This window comes from Plectropomus leopardus, chromosome 2 (assembly GCF_026936395.1).
Source record: "Plectropomus leopardus strain MGB_pleo_1.0 chromosome 2, ASM2693639v1, whole genome shotgun sequence".
NCBI classification, from domain to species: Eukaryota; Metazoa; Chordata; class Actinopteri; order Perciformes; family Serranidae; genus Plectropomus; species Plectropomus leopardus.
In genome coordinates, this window is record NC_142177.1 from 40,387,489 (window position 1) to 40,413,900 (window position 26,412).

Sequence of the window (26,412 nt, forward strand, 5' to 3'; positions counted from 1 at the left end):
CAGATTCTGAGCGGAGACACGTTTCTCTGAGCTGGAAGCAAAATAAAACCCTCTTTGAAGAAGCTACTAATTAGCTTCCGTCACTGTGATCGTCCTCCCTTCCAGCATGTTTACAAAAGAAAAATCCTCCTTTAGACTCCACATTGTTTAAGTTTTTTTAATCATATTTTGGCTCATGAGGAGCTCACAAAAATCATTTCTCAACAACATTTGTGCGTCTCTTTATTCCCCTCCCCCAAGCTTAAAGGCTAACTTTTTCAGCCGGGACCCTGTTTTCTTTTGTTTTTGTGTCAAAACAAAAAATGAAAAATCGCTCCAGTATTGCGAGAGAGAATAAAGCAGGATGCAATGTAACCATTTGGGGAAATCATAAGTTCGGCGATGGGGATTTTTGGGCTGTTTCTGCTTGAACATGAAGGATCTTACTCTTTAACAAAAGTCTATCTTTGATGGGATCATTTCCAATAATGGTGTCAGTCTGAGCCTGTCAGTGACAAAAACAAGCTATTTTTGTAGATTCAAACTGATGGTGAATAATAAAAGTGTGGTTTCATCACAGCCTGTTTCGTAGTTTCCAGCTGCAGCGCTCCAACTTCACACTGAAATCATTTCCAGAATAGTTGTTCCAATGAGTCAGGTAGACGCAAAAACGTGGTAGAACAGGATCAAAGTTTTTAAAAAGAAACATGAGTTTTATAAAGTGAAAAAATGCTGTTTAACGTTTTGCTGCACTCACGTGGCAGAGGCTGCTCCTCATCATCTGGAACTGATCTATCAGCTTCTTGTGCAGGGGACGCATTTCTGGGTGCACCAGCTTCTCGTGCACGGCCAGACCGACTCCCAGGATGTGAACCTGAGGCAAAATCACAAAACATGATTGGACAGACTTTCTATTGTGCAGACTGAGATGTCTGGATGTTAATCTTTTCACACTCCTGAGCCTCTGAAGAATCTCCTGAACTCATATTTGTTGTTTTGGTGACTTTTCCAAAAATGCCACCATCAGGCCACAAGTTTGTACACGTGCACATTTTTGCTTCGTTTCCTCAGAAAGTGTAAACGTGTTTTTTAATAAAAACATTAAAGTTTTCTCCTCTGCTTTGAGCATCACAGAGCATCCGTCTATCTTTAGACCCTCACAGCAGATTAGAGAAAACTCCCAAAAATCCCTTTAACCGGGAGAAAAATGGTCGAAAACTCAGGATGATCAACTGAGGAGGGATTCGTCTTCGAGGACGGACAGATGTCGTGTGTTCAGATCAGATCAATATTTTGGCGCCAAAATCCGTCTTGTAATTGATCATGTTTGGCAGTTTAAGTCTCACCTGCTCCTGCATCAGGTCTTTGAGCTGCGTGATCTTCTCCGTGTCCTCAGGGTGGCTGGTGATGTACTCCTTATCAAAGAAAGCCTGGTGACAAAAACGAAAGAGACACGAACAAAACAAACTACTGTGTAAACCAAAATAACAAAGTAAAGTGTATCTGGTGTTTAACCCTTTGAAACCTTGGCGGACATCATTCTTTGTGTGCTGCTCCCCGTTTGAATTCTTTCAAAAAAGATGTGGAAAAAGGCAGCGGACGACTTGACAAGAAACGTCCCACAAATTGCACAAAACATCCAGAACTATAATTTTAATCATAAAAATTATGCATCTAAAATTATTTTGCAGAATTATTACAATTTTTATGAAGTTTTTTTCCAGGTCATTTCCCTCTTTTCTTTTCTTTTCCTGTTTGTTCCGTTATTGTTTGGGAAAGTGGGTTTTTATTGATTTCTGTTGTGTTTTTTTACTTTTCACCAGGGCTGAGTATTGTGAAGAACCTCACAATGCAAATTCGATTCTTTGGGTCACGATTCAATTCGATATTAATCCAGTTGCTTCGATATCGATTCAGTGTGTGTAGATGTCAGAAACACCCAGTAATTAATTCAAATACCTTGTGATATGTGTTCAATAAAGCGTGCATTATCAGAACTGACTCAGAACAAACTGACACCAAAACTTAATTTAACATCACATTATTCTTTATTAATCAAATTAAACATTTAAAGTACAGAAAAGTGCACAAACGTCAACTTAATAGTAATTTAATGGAAAAAAGTAAAAAGCACGTCTTGTCCTTAAGTTTGAGTTGAAATGTAAACAAAGGCACACTGTGCTTATTATTATTTTTTTTAAGTGCAACTATAATTAGGCTTAACGTGCTTTGTTTTGGATAACACAATAACTCATACTGAATGCTGGACATAATAAAGACCAGTGAGACCTTTAACTTATTATCACAAACACGAAGCATGTCTTGGTGTTTATTTAAACACTAAAACAACATTATTGTCTTCTTGTTCTTCCTGCGGCTCCAGCTCCTCGGCTGCCTCGTGGTCGCTGCATTTACTGGTCCACTCTGCTAAAAAAGTAAATGTATCATATAAATACAGCATAGTTTTATAATACAAAAGTTATATTCACTAAGCCAACACAACCGATATATATACTGTATATATGTGTGTGTGTGTCTGTGTGTGCGCGCACACTCATTTTTTTCAGTATTTTTGCATTTAAACTTACAGTTTTTATCATTTCTGATCTGGATTCCTCGGTGACTTGACGAGTAAAGGTCTCCACAGGTCCACATTTCTTGAAATAATAAAAATAACTTTATGTATATAGCACCTTTAAAAACAGTTTTTTACAAAGTGCTTTGACAGACAAAGTAAAGGCGGGAATAACACAGCCAAACAGAGAAAGCAAAAAGGCCAGAAGAATATACGTATACAAACGTCAACAGGAATAAAGCAAATTTTTTGAAAATATAAAAACAAATGCAATAAAAGACATAAAAAACGAGGTAATCTAACAAGACGATATCACATCAGAGTGAATAAAATAAAGATAGAATGATAAAATCAGATAAATAAGAGACAGATGAACAAGCAGGTAAATTTAAACGTGGCTAGATGGTATAAATAAAATAAAACAATAAATAAATAAGATTTAAAAGATGTCACTGATTCTGCGCACCTTAATTAATTTACACTACATTACTAATCTGTTTTTCCAGATCATTAAATTCTTTTATAAAACTACATACGTTTGTACATTTATTTCTACATACAGCAGACTTAGTTTACAGTAAAACATGTAAAAAAAAACAAAAACAAGCCTTACACAATGATGCAGAACCGTAAGTGTACTTACCTGACTGGAGATTATCGCGCGCAGCAGGGGGGCAAGTTGCACCTCCTGCAGGAGTCAGGAGTCAGGCTGCACCTCCTGCAGGAGTCTTGCTTGAAGGAGCCTGACTGTAGTTTGCAGACCACACGTTTGTTTACCTGCATTTGATCCACAGCTTTAGCGTTAGCGTTAGCGTTAGCTTCAGTTACGGGCTGCAGAACACCTGCGTGGTTTTGGCGCAAACGGTTGCGCAGGTTCGTCGTGTTGTTGCGGTGTTTTAACACTGACTCGCGAGGCTCACACGCGGCGTGACGACTGTCGACTTCAGGTATCCAAACGCCGGCTTTGATTGCTGTCAGCGCTAATTTTAACACGCTGCGATCTCGCGCCATTTTCATGAATAAACAACAGACGTTGTTCGGGGTCAAGCGGGGCCTCTGAACAACGTCACCACACTCACAGCGCCCCCACAGGAGCGGGGCGGCATTACAACGCAAATACTCGACGACTGGATTTTATGAATCGATATTGAATTGGGAAAAATATATATTGCGATGCATGGGTGAATCGATATAATTATATTTTTTACCCAGCCCTACTTTTCACTATTTCTTGCTAATTTCAGTGTGATTTCTTCCTAAATTACTCATTTCCTTCCTCCCATGATTTTGACAGAAATGACGTATTTTGCCCAGGTTTCAAAGGGTTAAGACTACGATTATCACAAATAAATACAAAATAATAAAACTTATACAAAACAGATATTCTCTCAACCAGTAAAGGCATATAATAGGAACATGCTACATACCACAAAAAATAACCCAAGTAAACATTTGAAAAGACTTCTGATAAAGGTTTTATTATCTATGCAAACTGGACAAAAATAAAGGACCTGCTTTAAAGACCCATCTAAAGTTTCAAGGATTTACTATCACAGGTTTTACACAGGTTCAAATGACCCCCATCAAAATGTTTAACAGTTGGTGTAATGGTTTTTGTCTGACCTCTTGGTATCGGGCGATGCCTCCGTTAACAGCGGCGTCGATGACTCCGTTCAGCGTCATGCTGAGCAGGTTGATGTTGCCGTGCAGCTGCTTGTGTTGGTACTGGCTGATCAGCGTCCGCAGCTCCTGGTTCTTATTCTCCACCACAGAGAGGGCGTTTTCCAACGGACTCACCTCCACCTGAGTGGCGGGCGCAGAAAAAGAGAGGAAACGGTGATCATACATGTGTATTATTTGGTTTATCTACCTTTGAACGTGAAGATAATTTATTCACTCACCAGCTCTCTTTTCTCCACCTCGAACCAGCGGGAGATCCCAGGCAGAGGGTGAGTGAGGATCAGGGTCGTCCTCTCGATCCAAAGACTCTGAAAACACACGAGACAACACGCAGAGAGACAAACTGTCCTGAATCCACCAGGCGACACTTTGTCCTCAACATCATCCGCATTTTAACATCATTTAGCCCTAGGGTCTGTTTGGCACATTTTACACATTTTTCATTCTTCATGTCTTGATAATTTTGTCTGTGTTCATGCGTATGGCATACATTTCAGCCATATTGTGTATTTGAGTGTAATCAGTGAATTTGCAGCTCAGCTCCTACAATAAGTCTAAAATACACTGTGGAAACTAAATAGTTACATTCAGACTGTTCAGGTCCAAAAATGCTCCATTGAAACCCATTCAAACTGACATTTTTGATCCCACAGCCATCAGAGCAGAAAAACAGGACTTGTATTATTTCTGGGTGTCATTCTGGGCTTTTGACTCTGAATTTGTCATTTTGACTATTTTCCACCTGATGAGGTCATTTTGACCATATTTGGCATATGGAGGAAATACATGCTATTTCCACTAGGTGACCTGTCACAGTCAATGTAGCTGCTGATCACTGACATATCCCAGACTGTCAGCAGCTACACTCACACACTGACATATCCCAGACTGTCAGCAGCTACACTCACACACTGACATATCCCAGACTGTCAGCAGCTACACTCACACACTGACATATCCCAGACTGTCAGCAGCTACACTCACACACTGACATATCCCAGACTGTCAGCAGCTACACTCACACACTGACATATCCCAGACTGTCAGCAGCTACACTCACACACTGACATATCCCAGACTGTCAGCAGCTACACTCACACACTGACATATCCCAGACTGTCATCGTAAAAAAACTACTTTGCATGTAGTATATTGAAAATATTTCATTTCTTTGTTTGTTTGTTTCTTCTTCTAAAAAACAAAGTGGCATCATGACAAAACTCCGACATTTAAAAGGCCAAAATTCTGAAAACTTTTCCTCCTCGCTCACCTTGAACTCATTATCTCTGTCTTTCGGTCCTTTGTGGAACGGGCGGTCATATCGAAATCGCCGCACGTTGTTGACGCGGTAGAAGCTCTTGATGCGGTCGGGGACTCTGTCCATCTGGAGCACGCTGACGCTGTCCGGTACCGGCGTTACAGCGTAGATCTGCAGGTCTGAGCCGAGGAGGAGGTCAAAGAAATACAATGGAGTTTGCAGACTTTGCTGCCTTTATGACCCTAAAAACAAACGTAGTGTTAACACGTGATGAAAACAGAATGGCTGTAAGAAATGTGAAAAATGTTGGCTGTAATATTTCTAGTGAATATTACAGAAGAATTTCCATGATAATCAATAATTCGTTCAGTTACAGAGATGCAGACAAACACGCAGCATCTTATTGCTTGTCTGAAGGATACACTGTGCGTCACACTGCAGAATGGCCTCATCAGGCTGATTGGGGTGCTGCATCGCAATGGCTTGTGGGAATTCTCCCAGCATCCTTTGCTGGAAGGCCTCTAGCCTTTCATAGTCATGACCGCGGCACACGAACTCTTTGTTCTGGTCAAAACAGAGGAAAAGAAATTCAAGTTTAAAAGCAAAAATGCAATATTTAGCTCTTTCGTTTTTGGGAACGAGTTAGCTTGTAATCCATGTTTAATGCTTTTTTCTGATTTATTTATGGCAAATTAAACATTTTTGACTGTGAGCTTTTAGAAGAAACTAAAACTGCAAAACAAATCTGTTTGAACTCACTCTGAGGAAGAAGGGGAACTTCCTGCCGTAGAATCCGACCCTGAAGAACTCCGGCTCCAAACGCTGCTGCTCCATTATGTTGTCGTAATACGCTGCTTCCATTTTCTACACACACGCACGCGCACACACATGCACACACACACACACACACACACACATGCACACACACACACAAACACACGCGCACAGAGATGATAATGATGAAGTAATTATTAATTAAAATTTCAACAACATAAACTTGTGTTTTACTTGTTTTAAATCAAGGCTTAAGACTTTGCTGTTTGTTGTTTTAATTTATTAAATCAAATATTTATTCATTTATTACGCTGTAACTTTTATTTTTGTATTTTATATCTTTTAAATAATTTTAATAAGTTTAAGACTTAAGAACTTAACTCTAAGAACTTAAATGTTCTTTTATGACGTGTTTCTTTTGTACTGTCTCGATGCTTTTAATGTTTTAAGTCGAGTACTTTGAGTTGCTTTGTTGCTGAAATGTGATAATCATAACATAACATAAAATAAACGTAACCGACCTTGTGTTATAATACACAAACAGTACGATACAGAACTATCGTTCTGCTACCAATGCCACTGAGGGACAAATAAAGACTAAAACCATCTTCATTCCTCATCACTCTTTGACGAAGTTTCGTACATGATCTGAAATTTATAGGATACAATACGATACGATACGATACGATACGATACGATACTGATAATGAAAATGGAAATGATACGTGTAGTGATACGATGACATGCGATACATTAATATAAGATAATCTGTCCTTCGTCCTTCAACAGGGAAATTTGCATTATTAAAGCAGCAAAGGGATATCAAAGTAAGGCATGTACAAGACAAATAAACAAAAGAACAAAATAAACTGTATAAACAAGACGCAAAACTCAACGGTTAAAAAAATGTTCACACCAATTGCACGTTGTGATAAACTGCAGGTTATCACGTATGAAACCTCATCAATGAGTTTGACAGAGTCGACACACACGACGTCTCACAGGTGAACTGATGTGTTTGTGGTTTCTGAGTGACCGATTTCACAGTGTGTCGGTGTGTTTCGTGTCGTGCAGCTCACCCGAATCCAGCTGAGACTCTGGTAGTCGTACAGTGACTCATACTGGAAGGCCAGCTCCCGGCACAGAGGGATCCCGTACTCCCAGCACTGAGGACACACACAAACACACACACACCTCTGTAGTGGGAAGAAGCAAAAACTTCGCAGTGTTGACTTATTCAACAAGAATCCTTCCCTAAATGTCGTTGAAGTAATGAACATGAATAATATGAATATGAATATTTTATGTCATAATCATGAGAGACATTTCATTTGTCACTTTTTTTCTTAAATTTTACCCTGAATAACACCAGAGAAACAACATGGATGACTTAATAAAAATAATAATAATAATAAACAAAAAAAACAACTTTAAAGCGTAATCCTTTGTTATTTCACATTATGATCAATCCTTAATTATTTTACACTATAATCTGTAATCTTTTCACATTTTACAGCTTTTAAAAACTCAGCAGAGCGACAGAATCCATTCCATAAAATGACTTCCAAAACTGAAATACATCTATATTTTACATTCATTCTCACTTCACAGTTCTCAAATTAAAATTTCCTTCTCTCAATTAAAAAAAAGAAAATTCAATATAGACCGAAAGGCTTTTGTTTACAACTCGGAAAAGTATTTTAAATTTTTATAAGGGCAATGTCTGCAAATATTGAAGTGTAGGATCTTACAAAAAATATTTGTGAATTCATAATAGCCAGCTTTATGCATTATCCTATGAGCTCTTTTATTTATTTCTTATTTATATACAGAGTCTAGATTTGTTTTACATGCACTTCTCAAAATTTCTGCACAGTGAGACATAAATGACATTACAAGTTAGCAGAATACACCAATAGTACGATACAGAATTATTAAATCAGTGTGGATCGAAAAATAAAGAGCATTCAGGGCGCTGAGTAGCTCAGCTGGTAGAGTGCGTGCCCAAAATTCAGAGGCGATGTGTCGTCATTAAAGTGACCAACGGTTCGAGCCCGACCGACGAACATTTACTGTGTGTCATCCTCACTCTGTGTCATCCCTTTTTTCTGTAATCTCAAGCTGCACCATCAAATAAAGGCCATAAAAGCCCCCAAAATACAGTTATAACAATGTGTGTGTGTGTGCGTGTGTGTGTGTGTGTGTGTGTGTGTGTGACTCCTCACCTTCCCCTTGTTGAAGTAGTGAATAACTTTGCGGCAGAGCCCCTCCTTGCGATGCCACTCTGTCTGAGCGGGATAATGCAGGAACTCTTTGAGAGGCCGCTCGTCCCAGTGCAGCAGCTCCCAGTACAGCAGCAGAGTGAACGCCGCCTCTGTGGACACGCCGGAGACACCCAGCACTCAAACATCCTGTACGGCTGATTTTGAACTTGATTGTGAAAGCCATTAAATTTCTAGCTTTTAATCAGAATCAGAATCCAGTTTTATTGCCAAGTACACTTACACAGGGAATTTAAATTTAAATAGAAAAACACATTGGATAAAAATATAGAAGCAAGTTACAAACATGAAATGAAAAAATAGATTATAAAGAAAACAAAATGTGTTTATTTTGAAACAGAAGCAGGAAGTTGTGAGTTAATAACACATATATATATTTTTTTACATCTGTGGTGGATGAAAACATTAAAACTGACATGTTGGACATGATTTTTGCTGAGTACTGCGCACCTCACATTAAAAAAAAATTCAACAGTTTCTTGAGGCGCACAGCGCTGCTCATGCAGTTTTCAGTAAGATAGATACTCTTTTGATAATTATATTAACATCTTTTACTACAATTTCAAAGTCTTCATCTGTCACAGACATGAAGAAACAAAAATATCTACAACTTTTCTGTTTCTAAATTTAAGCTCTCTGACGACGTTTCTGTCAGCAGAATCCCTTCATTTGTTCACACGTTTTATTGTGAAATATTTGCAGGATTGTGTTGTTGACAATTGTCATGTGTGCCGATCACACATGCAGTCTGGCCAGGGTGTTACGAACGGTGTGTGTGTGTGTGTGTGTGTGTGTGTGTGTGTTGTACCGGTGTAGTTCTCCGCCTGCAGATGCATGTCACACAGTTTGTGGATGTAGCGGATGTACATCTCCTCCTTGTTGATCTCCGACTTGTAGAAATTCTGACAAGATACAAAAAACACAAGTTCATTCATAAAACTTCTCTATCAAAGATCGACCTCTAAATCTTCAGATCTTCAGCACAAACGTACACACTAAACACAAAAAGTGTTTCTCAATAATAATAATAATAATGATAATAATAATAATAATAATAATAATGACTTTATTTATATAGCACTTTAAAAAGAGTTTATGAAATGCTTTTACAAACAGGCAGAGCAGAGAAAGACAAGATTCTCGCAGCTGTAACATAACAGTGAGAGCCAAACAATAATGCTGAAGTAACACCAGACAACACTAAAAGTACAATTAAACAAGAGCGAGACAATTACAAAACAAGCAGCATACACAGAAATACCAGTACCAATGTACCAATTAAACAAAATCCACAATCCAGACAGAATAAAAGAATAAAATTAAAAGACAAACTAAAATAGATAACATGAAAATTAGTCTATAAAACAGGTTTTAAGTGATTTAAAAGTAAAGTGTAACTAAACTAAAATTCTACTGGGAAATCAGGAGGTTTGTGATGAAGTTATAAATGTGACATGAGTCTCACCAGGAGGTTTACAGTGCAGCCAATCTTCTTGTTCTCCGTCTCATCTCCCTTCATGCAGTCCCTGAGGACAACATCAAACTATTTAATAAAAAACAACTTAACAATAAAACGCTTGTGTCCTCCTCTCACAATGAGCCTCTGTTCTACGGATCGCAGTATGTTTCTGCAGTCTTCTGTCTATAGCTGAAACCAAACTGGTGTCTCATGCAGTGCTGGAGGTTTAGCGCCTCTATTGTAATAATATTTATCAACAACAGCGAATCCCACGAGTCGCCATGTCAAAGCCTCATGGGAGCTGTAGTTGGTAATTGTTGACAAAAGAACTGTTTTATCTTTTTGTTGTCCACAACAACAAAAATTTCAAAGTTTGTTGCACCAAACTCTGTCCCTGTGCATACACACCTTTCGGAGTTTTTTTTTTTTTTGTTACAAAGTCAGTTTACTTTCTTTTTTTTGGAAACCTGATTTTCTGTTCTTGCAGAGAGACATGTTGGTACACGTACATGTTGGTGCTCCAGCAGAATAAATGACCACCACCTCCTCTCCCCCCTGCACCTTTCAGGGGGGAGAGGAGCCTTACAGATCTGCCACTGCTGCTTTTAAACAAAGTTTGGTATTTTAACCAATTTTTTTCAGCTAATTTTCATTAAGTTATGGCAGTAACTAGTAAGTAAAATCAAAACAGATTAATGAAAAAAATGCAAACAAAACCAGACTTTTCATTCCAGGCCCCCCTTCACCATGACACCAATGACTGCATGTGTGAGTGTGTGTGTGTGTGTGTGTGTGTGTGTGTGTGTGTGTGTGTGTTACCTGTAGTCCAGCAGTCGCTCCATCAGTCGTGTGACGGAGGTAACGAAGGAGATCCCCGTCTCTCTCCACGTCTCCTGCTCGATCTTCTCCAACAGACTTCAACAAAAACAGAGAAAAAAATTAGACGATGTTGTGTTTTTACAGACTGGAAACCAAAGATTTGGTCTAAAACTACGACTGAAATGATCGTTTAAAGTCTGAGAAAACACCATAATCCTGAAACCTGCACCACGTACACTGAGCCAGTTTAAATTGGGGTTAATGGGTTAATCAGCTCAAACAAAAGGAAAGATTAATCTTTAGTTTCCCTGGATTATAAAAAACATCTTGTTAACTCTATTGTGCATTCAACAATACCTTGTATAAGAATATTGTAGATATTTCTCTGTGATTGAATTACTACAATACTTCAGACAAAAACCTTCCAGGTGGGTTGATTAATTATTTTTTTAAAACTTAATTTAATAAGTTGTATGTTTTTTTTCATGTTACAGCTACAAAGGTGCATGAAATAAGAGCACCTCTGCAGTGACATCAGTTTCCCCTGACCTGATTATCTGGGTTTGGGTTTTGTTTCTTACTTTGAAATTGTTGAAATTGTAATTACTATTAACCCATTGAAACCTGGAGCTCTATCACTTTTCTTGTGCTGCTTTCAGATAACTTTCACAAGTATTTAACCTCTGAACCCCGAGCAAATTAGTGTGACTTCATTCAAAAACAGTAAAAAAAATTTTTTAAAAAATCAGAAAATTATTTAGAAAAAGCTATAGAAACATTTCTAGTGAAAAAGGGAAGAAAAGCATAATTACATATTTAAAATTGTTAAAAAAAATGTTATAAAAGTTATTAGAATTTTTCAGCACCTTTCACAGTACCTTTCTTTTTATCATTATTCTATTTTTTAAATTTATTATTAGTATTATTTATTCATTTTATTTTTTTCACAAAATTTCAGGATTTTTTGTGATATTTACAAATTTCTTTCTACATTTTGGGTCATTTATTCTGTCATTGCTGATTGCCTTCTTTCCATATTTTTGAGAGAAATTCAGCCAATTTGACCAGGTTTCAAAGGGTTAAGGTACAGCAAACAAATGCACCTCTACAGTGACGTCATTTCATGCACACATCAGCTCTCAGTGAACTAAAATGTTTTTTTGTGTGTGTCTAGTGTTGGTGTCTCAATGTTAAATGATAAACACTAAAGAGCGCTCCGGTTTTTGTCTTCTTTGAAACAAAAGATGTCTTGAAAAACTTCATCTCTGGTTTTACAGACTCGCACCACCGTCACGACGGCAGAGAACAACACTAGAAGACCGATACGGTCTCAGACGGTAAGTGATGTCATACCTGGGGTACGGCCCAAACAGCTGGGTTCTAGTCCAGCAACGCAGCGCAAAGAAACACACAACAGCAGTGTTAGAGCAGAAAAACTGAGAGTTAATTTCTGTTATCTGAGAGAGAGAGAGAGAGGGGATGGAGGGATTCACACGCGTTTAAGATCAGAGAGACGAGAGTTAGAGGCAAACACACAGAAAATGTGAAGAAATTAGTTTCTTACAGCAAACCGAAGAGTTCTCTGTAGTTCTCGTCCCCTTTCCCCTCAGACACCAAACTGTCCAACTTATCAATCAACTCAGCCTCCACCTACACACACACACACACACACACACACACACACACACACACACACACACACACACACACACACAGAAATAAAGACATAAGTCTGTTTTCTACAGATGCACAAAGTTTGATTTCTTGCTGATATATAACGACTCATTTGGCCAATAACTGACGCCGATGTGGTTCGAGCTCAGAGTTTCAGTCTGGAAACTGCTCATGTCTTCAATAAGTCCTTATTTAATGTGCTGAGTGTTCCTCATGACCTGTTTTTGTGTTTGTTTTTTATTGTGTTTTCTTCTGTTTAGTGGGCTGAAGACAAATGTCCATTTTATACTAGAGTCATTTTTGTGCTCCTCAAGTCTCCTCTGATGTGAAATTAACGTTATATGCTGCTGACTGATGATGTCCCACCGGCAGATGGAGACATGAAATGCAATGCTTTTCGGAGGATGAGAAAAAAACCTTCAGCTTAGGTTATATACAGCATAATATATTTATTTTAAATGAAAATAGCTTTTAAACAAAATGTGTAGCATTTGTTTTACATCCTGCTCTCCCTGGATATCCAGCTTATTAAACAACAAAAAAGCATCGAGCTTTTGGAAAAGTTCGCAATTTTGGCCCCTGAATCATCGGACTAAACATACATCTTTATTTCATCATCTGCTTATCTGTTTAATTTTTGCCACTAATGTTCTTCATACATAGAGGACTTGTATCATGCTTGTTTATCATATAGATATGTTGTTTTTTTTAACCGTTTTGTGTCGTTTACCTGATGTTTTGTACATGTTCACTTTGTCAGTAATAAAAAAGGTTCGTGGTGAAGCCAGTATTTGCAGATAGAGATGACATGCCCATGATATCCTGCACGCTTCTCGTCTTCCTGTTAAAAAAGCTGATGGGAGTTGTTTCTACAGCTGATCATGTGATAGGTGTGTGTGCACACGTGTGTTTGTGTCACCTGTTTGAAGTTTCCGTTCTTGCGCTGCTCCCAGTCCATCATGTCGTGGAAGATGGGGATCATGATGTTTCGTACCTCCACCTGAGGAACCAGCGTCACTCCGAGGAACGGACCGATCATACCGGGGATGAAGTGGATCTTATTCTCACCTACAACCAGTAAACATGGATCAGCTCACCAACTGGCCAATCGATCGACAGTCTGTGTGACAATTATTAACATCAGGAGGGAAACAGATGGATGTTACACTCTGGAGAGGATGTGATTTCAGAATTTGATTTTCGTGAGTACGGGTTAATAATATGCATAACACTGAAATGCAGCGATTAACTGTAGATGTGCGTGGAGAAGATGTAAATGGTTATCGTACGGAAGCAGCTGTATGGTGAAGGTTTTGGCAAAAAAGTATTTGAGTAATTAATATTATTAGCGGTAACATTGACAATACAAATTAACAAATGTACTGTTGATGAAAAGAAAAAATAAATTAAGTAAAACAACAAAACAAACTAACAAAAGGCTTTGAATAAGAAAACATATACAGAAAAATAAAACCAGTGTTGTAAGTAAATTCATTGCATTTTTTTGGAAATGTGTTTCAAACCAGCTTATCCGTGTTACACCGTCACCAGCTGGACTGGAGTGTGGAGCCGCAGATATTTAGGGATGTGCAGAGAAACTCTTACCGAGGTTCTGCCACATACTGAACAGCTCGTAGGTCATCATCACTCTCATGTCTCCGTACCTGCAGAGGGACAGAAGACAAAAAGTCCAAACTCTACAGACACTGATGCTCATGGTGTCACAGTGCAGTTTTTCACGATTTGCTCCGTCTAAAGATACAGTTCAGCACAAACACGCCCATAAAGTTTTGCAGCTGAGTGCAGTTTGCACATTAATGTGTCTGATTGTGAACATCCATGTGGCAAAGCATAAATGTTGCCTTTGTGCCCAGAACAGCAGGCAGAGCAATGACAGACATTTAGTTGACATTTTCAGATGGAAAGCTGCAGGTCCTGACTGATTTGGTGCAGCACAAGACTTTGGCAAAGAATTTCATCGTGACAGAGAGAAAGCATGTTTGGGATTTAATGTGCTGTTAGTGTTTTCAAACACATGAATTCAAACTTTAAAGAAGATGACTCGATTCGAAGTTGAGGACAAAAGAAAAAAGATAATTCAATATGTGTCCCACCTTTAAATGTGCTCCAACTACCTTAAACTCTCTGTAACTGTGAGCGGCTGTTATCACTGATCTTTGTGATTTAGATTGTTTTTTTCCATAAAGTACGTTTGCATAAAAATGGGCCAATTTTGCACCAAATGTATGCATATCACAGCACCAAGACGCTTTCTGCTATGTAGTACAATTAGAAAAGCATTTCAACGTAATTTTTTTCTTCTGTGTGCAGATTTAGCAGCTGCAAAAGCTGCAAAACCAATCACTTGTTTTCAGCTGCAGTTGATGTCCCAAAAGGAAAACTTTGTCAACATTTGTTTTATCTGAGTTTTTAGTCTCACTTCAGTTATTTTTATTGCAGCAAAATCTATCTGTGGACTGAAAAAGCAACAGATTTTATTATTCTGGTAGGCTTCCAACAGTTTAATTTGTAATTGCAATATTAATTATTTATTTAGACTAAGAAAAAAAAATGATACAATATTGCACACAAAATTTCGTGATACTAAGCAGTATGGACTTCCCCCCACCCCTACCATATAATACCATAGAGGCTCTCTGAATGAGACAAAGATAGAAAAATAATAACAAAAAAGAACATTTTTTTTCCAGTTTAGTCCAATTTTATTAGATATTGAAGCGGAAAAATAACCTGAAACTCTCTGTTGACTGAGTTTTGTGTGTTTAATGTTTCTTTCCACCTCAGCACGGTTTACATCGCGGTGTGCTGCTTTATGCCGTCAATTTCTAATCTGTGTCGGTGTCATTTCACTACTCTCGAATCGTGTGACGTCATGTAGAAACCAGAGGAGCTCTTCCTGCCTGAGGAGGTTTACTGAGTTTAGTGTCTGGGGCTCCCTCGGCCCCGGGACTGTTTGGAGGAAAAGGCCTTACAGGGAGGGAAATGAGCTTTCCCGCAGTAAAGACGTCTCTCCTGCAGGACCGAAAAAGTAGGTCGCCAAGTTTGTAGCTGCTTCACTTCAAAGAGGAAAATGAGTTCTTTAACATCTGACTCTCTGCATTTTAGCTGCAGATGACACACGACTCTGAGGACCACAGTTATGGTGACGAGTCCGACAGCCAAGTCTGTAGGAGTGTGTATGTGTGTGTGTGTGTGTGTGTGTGTGTGGTGTGTGTGTGTGTGTGTCTGTGTGTGTGTGTTTCCTGTGTGTCTACACAAACAAGCAAGTGTATGTTTAATGGTCTCCAATATTTGTGAAAAGGAATGTGAGAAAGAATTAATGAATGTGTGGTTTATGATCATGTTTTGTTTTTTGGGTAGTGTGTGTGTGTGTGTGTGTGTGTGTGTGTGTGTGTGTGTGTGTGTGTGTGTGTGTGTGTGTTCTTACTTGTCTAACACCTTCTTCCTCTTAGCAGGACTCAGGTTTTCCAACTGTAAACTGGGCTGGTTGATGTACAGCACCGCCAGACTGAAGTAGGAGTTCCACACCTGCACACACACACACACACGCACGCGCGCGCGCGCACGCACGCACACACGCACACGCACGCACTGTAATTAGGGAAATTGTATTAACAACAAACAGTTGTGTATTTTTGAAGTGGGGCTGCATGTGACACTCGTGTGTAGTCAGTGTTACACACAGAGGGTGGCGCGCTCTGGGTTTGCAGAAACAGGCACGCTGTCAGTGTTTTCCTCTTCTATCGATGTTTTTGGATGCTGCATTAATGTGTCTGAGTCCTTTTGATGGTTTGTTATTCGTGTGATCGTGTGCCAGTTAGAGTACCTTAAAGTCAAATTCGGCTTCTGTGAAGTTCTTGTGCAGAGCAGGAGACAGGTACTGAGCCGTGGTCAGGATGATGCTGCAGAGCGGGAACACAAACGCACACACACACACACGCGCACACACACACACACACACACACACACGTTGGCGATATCTGCAAACACTGTTGGATGTGTGTCCGAGCTGTCTGACAGAGATTATTTTGTGTCTCACTTGCTGGTGAGGAGCCTCATGATGTTCCAGTCGCGAGGGAAAATACTGAGCTTCATCAGGTTTCGAAACACACACAAAATCTTCAACAAGAACTCCTGAAGAGAGACAGAGGCAGTGCGTCTCAAAACATGTCCTCTTATCACATCACCACATACAAAGTCACGAGTCGAGCTGAGCGTCGCTGTCATGAATGTAAAGTTTTTCCGTCCGTACCTTTAGCTCCTCCTTGCTCTGAAAGTTTTCCATCAGGTGCTGGAAGTGGATGTCTGTCATCTGGCGGAGGAGGGACAGGAGACACGACACGTACTCTCCCTGCCAACAGCAAACCAGGGGACATGTGAGCCATCACATGGTGGACGTTAGCAAGAAGACAACATTCACAGATGATAATATGAAAGGCTCTTTCCCAAACTGATTCCTGTTCACTGTTGACCTTTTCACAGCAGACAAGCAGACATGTTATAGTAGGAAAAGCACGTGTGTGCAATAACGGCACTGATGGCTGTATCCACTGAGGGGAAGCTCTGATACTGTGCACGCTGGCTCACTGGGACAGCTTACTGGGACATTTAATGGCACTGATGCATCATTGATGTTGTAACTGTTGCTTGCTCTTTTTCTCCTCTGATAAATTAAAATGTCAGCTGTGAAAAAGTCACTTACAGCAGCGGAGGACTTTGCTGTGAGGAGAGCTGTTCAGCTGCTCAGCTGTATATTTTGGATATGAAATACTCACCTGTGTTACCTTGTTTTAAAAAGAAAACTTTGTTTTTTCTGGCATGCCTTTATACTGAACTAAGAAATGAAAAACAGAAAACTCTTGAACTGAAGTCACAGCGCTGTGTTTAACATGCGAGCAGGTGATTGGATAAATGCGGTCACACTGCGTGAGCTGTGTGAGAGATTGTTACGATGTGTTTTGATGTAGTTTAACTGTTGTTAAAGTGGCTCCTATCACTTTAAATAATTAATAATTAACTCCATTTTTGGATTCTTTATTCACAGTGGAGCCATGAGAGAAAACCAAAGTATTCTTCACAAATTCAACATAACCCATGATAGGTAACTGATATAAAATAGTCATTTTGTGTGTGAAGTATTCCTTTAAAGCTGCCATAAAAAGTCAGAGAGAGGAAACTGTAGCTAAATGTTTATGTGTGCGACCAAAACAGAGTATTCATGATCTTTGCTTCCTTCTCTGGCTCTCGGGCTTCCAGTTAATGTAGAAAAGAAAACAGCGTAAACACCAGTGAAGGCTCACTGTTGGAAACATTTCATTTCCACTCCACACAAAGCCCGTAACACGCCGACCCTGCCAGTGAACAAGTAGCTGAAAGTGTACAGAGGAAGGCATGTCGGGGCCAGATCGAGACTGAGACAAAGATGAAAGGAGCAAAAGGACGACTCGAGGACAGTCACACGTGTTGAATTTGCACGTTAAACTGAAGCCTAAACTATGAGAAAAAAAACTACCTGACGGAGAAACAATAGTGGTGGTACAACACACATTTATACAACACCGGCTTCATAAGATGCACGCTGTGCTTCTGCAGAAATACCATCGACAAAAACAGAATGCAAACTGGTGCAAAACAAGAATTTTAATAACTCAGCCATGCAAACGTGCAGAGAGGAGGAAGAGGAGCAGGAGGAGGATGAAGACTGATGTTAAATGAAAGAGATTATAAAAGATGTGAAGAGCTGGACAGACGGGTCAGTGGCAGGATTAGAGCTCTGATCGACATAAACCTGCACAGTTTCTGTCCAAATCCGATCCGAGCCACAGCAGCAGGTTTGGGCCGGAGCGCAATTAAAAACTGAAATTTTTACTGTAATAGAAATACATTATATGTCATATTTTTAAAAAATATTAAAAAATGTAATACAAGCTAAGGCTGACATGTTTTCTCACAACACATCTCCTTTTTCACATTTCAAAAGTCTTTGATCTCAGAGCAGCACAGCGGGCTGCGCCTCGGTGCGTCGTGTGTGTACGGCGATCCACGGCAATAGACGGGAAAACGAAATTCCTAATATAAAATATGCCTAACCAACTCCCATTTAACACAAAAGAGTTGTTTCGCTCGCATGAGGTGGTGTTTCAGTTGATTCTAAAAAGCCATATTTGACATAACTGCAACAGAAACACTTTTTTTCACTTAAATATGTCACATGATGAAAGAACTGGCTCCCTCATGATGCAGCCGGAGCAAAAGAGCTGTTATTGAGTCGCATTACTTGAAAAGTTGAGCGGATCATCTGGAAGTTTTGATCCCATAATTCTTCTGTGAAATCGTGGACCATCAGCTCCCAGAAATCCCTCATACGTTGCCGCTCCCACGTATAAGGGGCTCGCCTTTCCACCATGGCTCCATAACACGGACGGAGAGCCCGATGGCTGTATAGAAATAAAGCTGCTAATGTTTTGAACATCCATCGGCACACAGTCACATCGCTGCTGTGTTTTATCGACTTTTTCGTAAAAATGGCATTCGTTTTGTGCAAATCTGTAAGTGAACCCGGCTTGTGTGATGTGCAGATGATGAGTGTTTCTCTTCACTGCACGCACATCTCTCCCGCTGCTGGAGAGGCAGAAGAAATCACTGCCAACCAAGCTGCCGTGCAGCCCCTCTCGCTCTGTCTCGTTTTTCATCCCTCACACGTCGACACGCTCTCTCCCCCGATTCTGCACTTCATCTCTCCGTTGTTCGTCACTCTACCTTCTCATTGGCAGCTCCCCTCTTTTCCTCTCTTTTTAGCCCGTTTAAACTCCTGCCATTTACGCATGAAAATTGCCAGTTTCACTGGAAAAAAATCAACAAACAAAAACAACCCAGTTCAAGCCCGAGGGGTAATCATAAAAAATTACAACTCGGGCCAGTTGGGCATAAAATCAAAGCTCTAGACAGCGATGATAAATGGATGGACGAGGGGAGGGCAATATGGATAACATGTTGTTGTGATGATTAGCACATTATCGACTACTTTTGTCAAAGTATTGATCCCAATTTCAGGTCTTTTCATGAAAAAATGTTTTTTCAAATAATGTATATTTTTTCTTAAATCAAATATCACATTGAGACACATGTTGTTCAAATGTAACTTATTTTGCTGTAAGAATTGTGATCGAGGACTCTGCAATATTATTAAAATATATAAAGGGACATTAAACACTAACACTGCGGTATTGCCCGGCCCTGGGGGATAGGGAGGTGGATGGACACAGGATGGAGGATAAAAGTGGGAGGTGAAGTCGTAGTAGTCGTATTGTTAGTTACTAACAGTGATCTCCGCGGTGCACTGCGGACAGCGTTGACCCCTTACCGCCTCCTGCGATTGGCTCTTGCTCATGATTGACAGCAGCGTCTGCAGGAGGACGTCCAACAGGGACTCCACCATCATCTCCACCTCCTCCTGCACCGACGTGTCCTGGAGAGAGAGAGAGAGAGAGAGAAAGGGGAGTGAAGGGAATAATACAGAGAGAGACGGTGAGGCGGAGGAAAGCAGAGAGAGAAAACAGAAAGAGGAAGTGAAGAAAAGCAGAAATAAACAGTGAAACTTCTCTGTTTTCCAAAGTGAGTCACAGCTGTGAGTATTCACTGATATCAGACGTATTTTGGAGCAGTGGGATGATTTCATATTATCGTGTGTGTGTGATGTTTTCATATTATCACACATATGTTATTTGATGGTGCCAAATATACATTGATAATGTTCAACATTATGAATATCACTGCAGTCTCTGAATATGCTGTTTCTAGTAGCACTACTGTTCATTCTGAGCTGCATCAAGTGCTGTCAGTGTTGTAAATGTCATATTGTCCTGTGTGTGTGTGTGTGTGTGTGTGTGTGTGTAAGTAAGTGTGTGTGTGTGTGTGTGTGTGTGTGTGTGTGTGTGTGTGTGTGTGTGTGTGTGTGTGTGTGTGTGTGTGTGTGTGTGTGTGTGTGTGTGTGTGTGTGTGTGTGTAAGTGTGTGTGTGTGTGTGTGTGTGTGTGTGTGTGTGTGTGTGTGTGTGTGTGTGTGTTTGTGTGTGTGTTACCAGTGAGCTGCTCTTGATGATAGAGAATATAGAGCTGAGTATTCCAGAGCAGATGAGCAGCTCTTTCTGCTGCCTCAGGTGGAGGTGGATGTGATGGAGGACAACAGGAAGCAAGATCCTTCGAGACTCTGAGGGCGCACGCACACGCACACACACACACACACACACACACACACACACACACACACAGACATTTACTAGCATGTGACTGATTAATCTAAAGCTCAATTCAGATAAAAAATTTGCGACGAGACGAAACATTTTAGGATGCTGTCCCGTCTTAGCTCGACTCAATTTTAATAAAGCACCCACGGACAGCAAATTTTTGACCCTCTCAGTTTTCATTCATGCGTTTTTTTTTCTTTAAAGATAATCTTTTGGGCTTTTTATCCCTTCACTCTGATTGGACAGCTGTAGCCTGACAGGCGGAGAGAGAGGAGGTGGCATGCAGCAGAGGGCTGAGGGTGGACTTGAACCCACGGCTGCTGTACAAGGACACGGCCTTTGTGCGTGGGACACCTGCTGTCCCAGATGAGCTATTCTTCTTTTTGTTTGTTTTTCGTTACCTGACGGTATGAAAGGCTGAGATGTGGTGAGTACAGATGAATTTAATTTGTGCATTTTCATTAAAAAAGGACATTTCAGACAAAAAGCTGGAAAATCACATTTTTGTAAAAGAAAGTCATTTTCAGGAGCAAAATCGATTTAATTTTTAGATTTTTGTTTTTTTCCCTTTTATCTTTTTATGTCAACTTGAATTTTACAAAAAAAATGCTGAAAATAATATTCTGTTTGAGTTATAAACAGCGTTCTGTTTATTGTGTACAATAAACAGAACTGTATAGTATTTCTTATTCCATGATATTCTCATTATTAAAGACATGGAAATCAAAGAAAAAACAGTCGTGTGTTTGCTACCTGGGAAAGAAAAGAGCCTGCTGTCCACTGTCCGCGCTATGGACTGCAGTTTGACCACGTCCATGGACTGTCCGATGTGCACCGTGGACGGCATGCTGCCCAGAGTGCCGCGCACAAACTCGGCCACCTCCTGCACCGTGAACATCTGCAGCAGCTCGTCGAAGATGGCCGGGAACGAGTTCAACAGGGCGGCCTGAGGAAGGCGACGGAGAGGAGACGGTGAGAGGAGTTTGTACAGGAGGGCGGAGGGGGAAGATGGGAAAAACCAGGAGAAAGAGAGAGGGTTAATAAATGGTTAATAAATGGTTAATAATGTGAGCTCCTGTGTGTGCAGTGCAGAGAAATGTGACCGTGACTTCATTCTGTGATACGACAAAGAGGAGCAGAGGTGAGTTTAACTGGACACGGTGAAAAGCTGAAATCCAAAATGCACAATCAGAAAAGCCTCATCATTTTACATTTCATGAAGGTTTTCTTTTTTTAAGCATTTTACTGTCCAGAATGTATTTTTGTCAAATCATCTTTGAGCCAAACACACACTCCCAACAAATGAAACCTGGAGTGACATCACTTTAGTTCATATGACTTTCACAAGTATTTAAACCTTTGAACTCAAATTACTGGTGCGATTTCTTTCAAAATGCTGGAGACAAAATGCAACAAGCAACTTGGTAAAAAATGTTTTACAAACTACAAGAAATGAGTAGATTTAGAAAACTATTCTTAAAAGGTTAAGGGAAAGTTAAGGATTGAAAAATAGAGGGGTTATCTGTCGTTATCCCGGGCTGTCATTAAGTGTTAATCCGGGTAACAGTAACGTCAAGCGTTCATCGATCCAGGGCAACATTTACTTGATGATATCAGATCGTGCACCAACAAATAGTCTCTAATGTTCTAAAAGTCCATCACTGCATTTTGCAAAGCAGCTGTTCACCAGTTGAGACATTTGAAAGACGGACAGGAGAGAAAACGCAGAAAACAAAGGTGAATTAATTCATGAGCAGATAAGAAATCACAGCAAGAGTAAAAGATTAGGAAAAAAAGACGAAATCTTAGAACGCAGAGGAAAAAGTCAAGAAGAAAAAGCACAGAAATTGACGAGATATTAATCACTTAAGAGAACAGGAACGTTTCCAGCAGCCATCAGCTTGTTTTGGTGATTCAGCACAAAAAGGACGACGCTGCAGCTGAGATTTTGGTGTTTTAGTGTTAGTGTTGGACTTCAAGGTTGTACAGTTTGTAGTTTTTCAGAAGAACGACAGTTATCACTGGACGTAACTGTGAACACTGAAACTGTCTTTAGGTCAGGTTTTTAACGGACCGTAGCCTGATGAGACCATCCTGATGACGTGAACTCAACGTTCTCTTTCATTCATCGTTCAAGAGTTAACTTTTATGACAACATGTTGTTACAAAGACCTTCGTTAGGCGTTTTTTTTTACCAAAATGCTGTTATTAAAGTGAGGCAGACAGTGTGCGGGAGTTTTTGTTCAATTATTCATTCTTTAAATGTGAGCGAGCAGCTGTTCTTCAGGATGTGATGCGAGTTGTGACTTTGACTGTAATACCCCTTTGTCACCAAAATTAGCACGAGCACGTGGGTTTTTCTAACACAGGTAAACCTGCTAAATACAGGTGATAGACTGCATTCTCACTGACAGTGAACACACCACTGCAGCACATGAATCTGCCTTTCTATCAGCTCGTGTGTGTGTGCGTGTGTGTGTGTTGTTTTGTTGGTGACAGCAGTATAAACAGAGGTCTTTGAGAACGCTTCAGTGGTTTCTTGTCTTTATATATCTCTGACTTATTCAGTCTCACTTTCAAACTTGCTGCGGATGTTTTTGGATGCGTGTTTTAGCTGCTTCGGAGGTGATGTGTGTTAATTAGTGACGGCGCGTCATTGCATCACGCTGCAAAACTCGTGTCTGCTGCAGAGTCATTAGACCCGGGTGTGAATGCCAATCATTGTCATTGCATTAAAAAGCCGGATGTTAGCGGGTGTTAGCGGGTTTTTTGGGCAGTGGGAATGAGGCTTAACTGTACGAAGGTAGATGGTGCAGATACTGAATCACGTATGTGTTTCCGGTTATGGGACCATGACAGGGGTTTGTAGGCGTGACTGAGCAGTCAGTGCAGGTTGTATGAGGAGTGTGTTGGTGTGAAGCAGTCGTGGCTGTGCAGGTTCACAGTGTGACGTTAGGCTCACAGACGGGTGAATTAGGACTCTGGGCTTCACACAAGGATCGGGGTGTTGTGGTTTTCTTCCAGATGTCTACTTACTGACAAAGGAGACGGCCGCAGAGCGTTGGAGCTCCAGGCCTGAGTGCAGTTCGCCTGCCCGCTGCCAGGAGCCTGTCCTGACGCAGGGGGCGGGGCTTGGCCCGGGGCAGGGGCTAGTGCTAAGGAGGCGGTCGGCCCTGCTCCGGGGCCGGGGGCCTGATTTGGGGCCGGACAAGGCTGGGAGCCCTGCGGTGTACGGGTGTGGAGGGAGGAGGCCCAGGAGGAATGATAAGGACCCAGAGGGTGGAGCAAAGAATTGTGGGAGATTGAAAGAGAAGGTGAGGGAAGGCAGCGAGGAAAAACCCGAGGTACAAAGAGGAAGTTAGAGGAGAGAAGAGTCAGATTACAGCAACTAAAAGAGGATGGAAACATATCTGAACTACAAGCAAAGACTGGATTAGTCTAAACTACAAAAACACGACGAGCTGCAGCTTCAGCTGTGAAAAAAGGAGATTTTCACTTTCCATCACTTTTCTTGTGCTGCACTCAGACGCAACTATTCAAACCTTTAAACCCCGAGCAAATTTGTTTGATTTTTTTTTAAACATAGGAAATAAGCAGTGAGCAACTTGGCAGGAAATGTCCAACAAATTGCAAGAAGTTAGCAAATTTAGAAAATATTTTTTTTAAAAGTTAGGAAAAAAACCCGGCGAGCTGCTTTAATAATTATTATTATTAAATATTTAAATTATTTTACATAATTATTCATTTACCTTTTTTTACCTTCCCATTTGCTTTTTTGTTTGCTTGTTTTTTGTAAATTTTCAGGTAATATCCTCATAATAATTTCTGGATCATTTCTTCTTAACCCTTTGAAACCTGGATGAACATCACTTTCCTTGTGCTTCAAACACATGGGGAAAAAGTGATCAGCGAATTGGCATGAAATGTGCCGCCAATTGCAAAAAATGAGTAAAGGGTTGCAGATAGAAATAGAGAATCATTGGAATAGTATTAGATAATAAGGGAAAATATCCAGATAATTATATAAATATTATAATTCTATATTTAAATTAGGTTACAGGAAAAAAAGTGTTATTCATGCTCATTTTATTTGAGTACTTTTTTTCAGGTCATTTGTTCTTTTACCATTCTTTTCATGTATTTATTTATTTATTTGCTAATTTAAGGTAATTTAATTTCTTCCTAATATTTGGGTTATTTCTTCCTAAGTTGCTCATTGCCTTCTTCACATTATTTTTATTTTAAAAGAATTTTTTTTAAAAAAAACAACTATTATAGAAAAGAGCTAAAAACGAAGTATTTTGCGTTTTCTCACCTGTGTGAAGATGAGTGTCTCTGAGTTGCGGCTGTCCAGGCTCAGGACGAAGCGGATGGACTGAAACAGTTCCTGGATGCTGGTGCGAAACTGCTCCTCCTCCATTCCACAAGTGGCCCGAGAGTACAGGATCCGAGACTGGACGATGAACTTAAACAGATACTCCAGAGCCTGAGAGAGAGACAGACATGCAGAAAAACAACTATTTCATATATAATATAGACATTTTATTTTACACACAAACATCTGTGAACATTTCTAAACTTATTTAGTTGTTTTACTTTCATTTTCATCATTTTATTCAATGAAAACTGTAAAATTAAAGGAATTCTTCATCCCCAAAATCATTATTTCACTTTCAGTGACTCATCTGGTGTCACGCTGAATGATTTTCTCGCGTGCCTCCAGGAAATGAAAACTCCAAAAACTAAGGAAAAACTTAATGAATTGAAATATAGGGCCCTGCATATAAAAACAGCTAAAATGTTTTAGAAAATCTGTTTACAAACTCACACACAACTCATGCAAGGTAATCCAAATCTCATCTATCCAGTCATATACTCAGTGCCTCCCAAACACATGTATTGTAAAACATTATAATTTAACACATTACCTCGTAATCAGTCTCTGGAGGAGAAGCACACCTGCGCTGTTTATGTGAGTCTTTTAAACAGTTAGTTTTCAATGAAAATGCATGACCATGAGAAGAAGAGCTCTGGTTCTTGACCTGAGCCTGACTGGGCCAAACCGGACTCACTGGGTTTGGGCCAGGCTGTAATTTTTTGATTTCATTTCATTTTATTCAATTTTATTTATTTTTTTTATTTTATTTATCTATATTTTATTTTATTTTATTATTATTTTTTAAAAAATATATGTGTTCATTTTTTTATTATAATGAAATTGGCAGTTGTCATGCTAAATGACAGGAGATTTAATGGACTGAATCAAGAGAGGAAGGGAGGAACAAAGACGGGTCTGTGACTGAGAGAAGAAACGTGACGGAGAGAGAGAGAAATCGGGCTGCATGGCGCGGCGTCGGGCAGCGTTTCCTCTTCCTCAGCAGAGGCGGGAGAGATGTGCGTAACATGCAGCACAGTGATCATCATCATCGTGGTGCCGCAGTCTGCTCTGCAGAATCTGTCGTGCATGAGTTACAAACTACTGAAAATGAACGGGGAAGTATGTGGCAAGGAAACATGTCAGCCTTGAGCTTGTAATTAATGTTTTAATATTTTAAAAATGCAATGCACACATAAATGTGTAATGTTTAAAATTGTTCAAATACAAAGTTTTGCTTTATGAAAAAATAACTTGATAATATATTTTTCT

General features: G+C 39.9%; 1 protein-coding gene and 1 long non-coding RNA gene across 14 annotated transcripts in view; both read right to left on the minus strand.

Annotated features, from left to right (window-relative positions):
* LOC121948924 (dedicator of cytokinesis protein 3-like) overlaps window positions 1-26,412 on the minus strand; it is a 240,599-nt gene that overhangs the window by 12,472 nt on the left and 201,715 nt on the right. For 7 of the 12 annotated variants that reach the window (XM_088070831.1, XM_088070828.1, XM_088070845.1 and 4 more), the window contains 25 exons: window positions 25,081-25,251; window positions 23,802-23,987; window positions 21,519-21,711; window positions 20,601-20,728; window positions 19,843-19,989; window positions 16,774-16,872; window positions 16,561-16,655; window positions 16,348-16,423; window positions 15,949-16,049; window positions 14,106-14,164; window positions 13,420-13,568; window positions 12,391-12,476; window positions 12,180-12,206; window positions 10,827-10,922; window positions 10,014-10,074; window positions 9,357-9,450; window positions 8,492-8,640; window positions 7,346-7,432; window positions 6,252-6,356; window positions 5,915-6,056; window positions 5,505-5,671; window positions 4,456-4,542; window positions 4,178-4,357; window positions 1,326-1,409; window positions 737-853 (listed from right to left, as the gene is read on the minus strand). In XM_088070831.1, the coding sequence (XP_087926957.1) occupies window positions 737-853; window positions 1,326-1,409; window positions 4,178-4,357; window positions 4,456-4,542; window positions 5,505-5,671; window positions 5,915-6,056; window positions 6,252-6,356; window positions 7,346-7,432; window positions 8,492-8,640; window positions 9,357-9,450; window positions 10,014-10,074; window positions 10,827-10,922; window positions 12,180-12,206; window positions 12,391-12,476; window positions 13,420-13,568; window positions 14,106-14,164; window positions 15,949-16,049; window positions 16,348-16,423; window positions 16,561-16,655; window positions 16,774-16,872; window positions 19,843-19,989; window positions 20,601-20,728; window positions 21,519-21,711; window positions 23,802-23,987; window positions 25,081-25,251 (2,886 nt within the window). The remainder of the gene's footprint in view (window positions 1-736; window positions 854-1,325; window positions 1,410-4,177; window positions 4,358-4,455; window positions 4,543-5,504; window positions 5,672-5,914; window positions 6,057-6,251; window positions 6,357-7,345; window positions 7,433-8,491; window positions 8,641-9,356; window positions 9,451-10,013; window positions 10,075-10,826; window positions 10,923-12,179; window positions 12,207-12,390; window positions 12,477-13,419; window positions 13,569-14,105; window positions 14,165-15,948; window positions 16,050-16,347; window positions 16,424-16,560; window positions 16,656-16,773; window positions 16,873-19,842; window positions 19,990-20,600; window positions 20,729-21,518; window positions 21,712-23,801; window positions 23,988-25,080; window positions 25,252-26,412) is intronic. The other 5 variants (XM_088070865.1, XM_088070852.1, XM_088070858.1 and 2 more) reach the window with 3 other exon arrangements.
* LOC121960884 (uncharacterized) lies at window positions 2,009-3,592 on the minus strand. 2 transcript variants are annotated; one of them, XR_006107014.2, is made up of 3 exons: window positions 3,198-3,592; window positions 2,568-2,636; window positions 2,009-2,403 (listed from the first exon to the last, which is right to left on the minus strand). It is a non-coding gene; the product is annotated as an uncharacterized LOC121960884 (long non-coding RNA). The 2 variants fall into 2 exon arrangements; XR_006107013.2 differs by having other exon boundaries at window positions 2,009-2,406; window positions 3,198-3,591.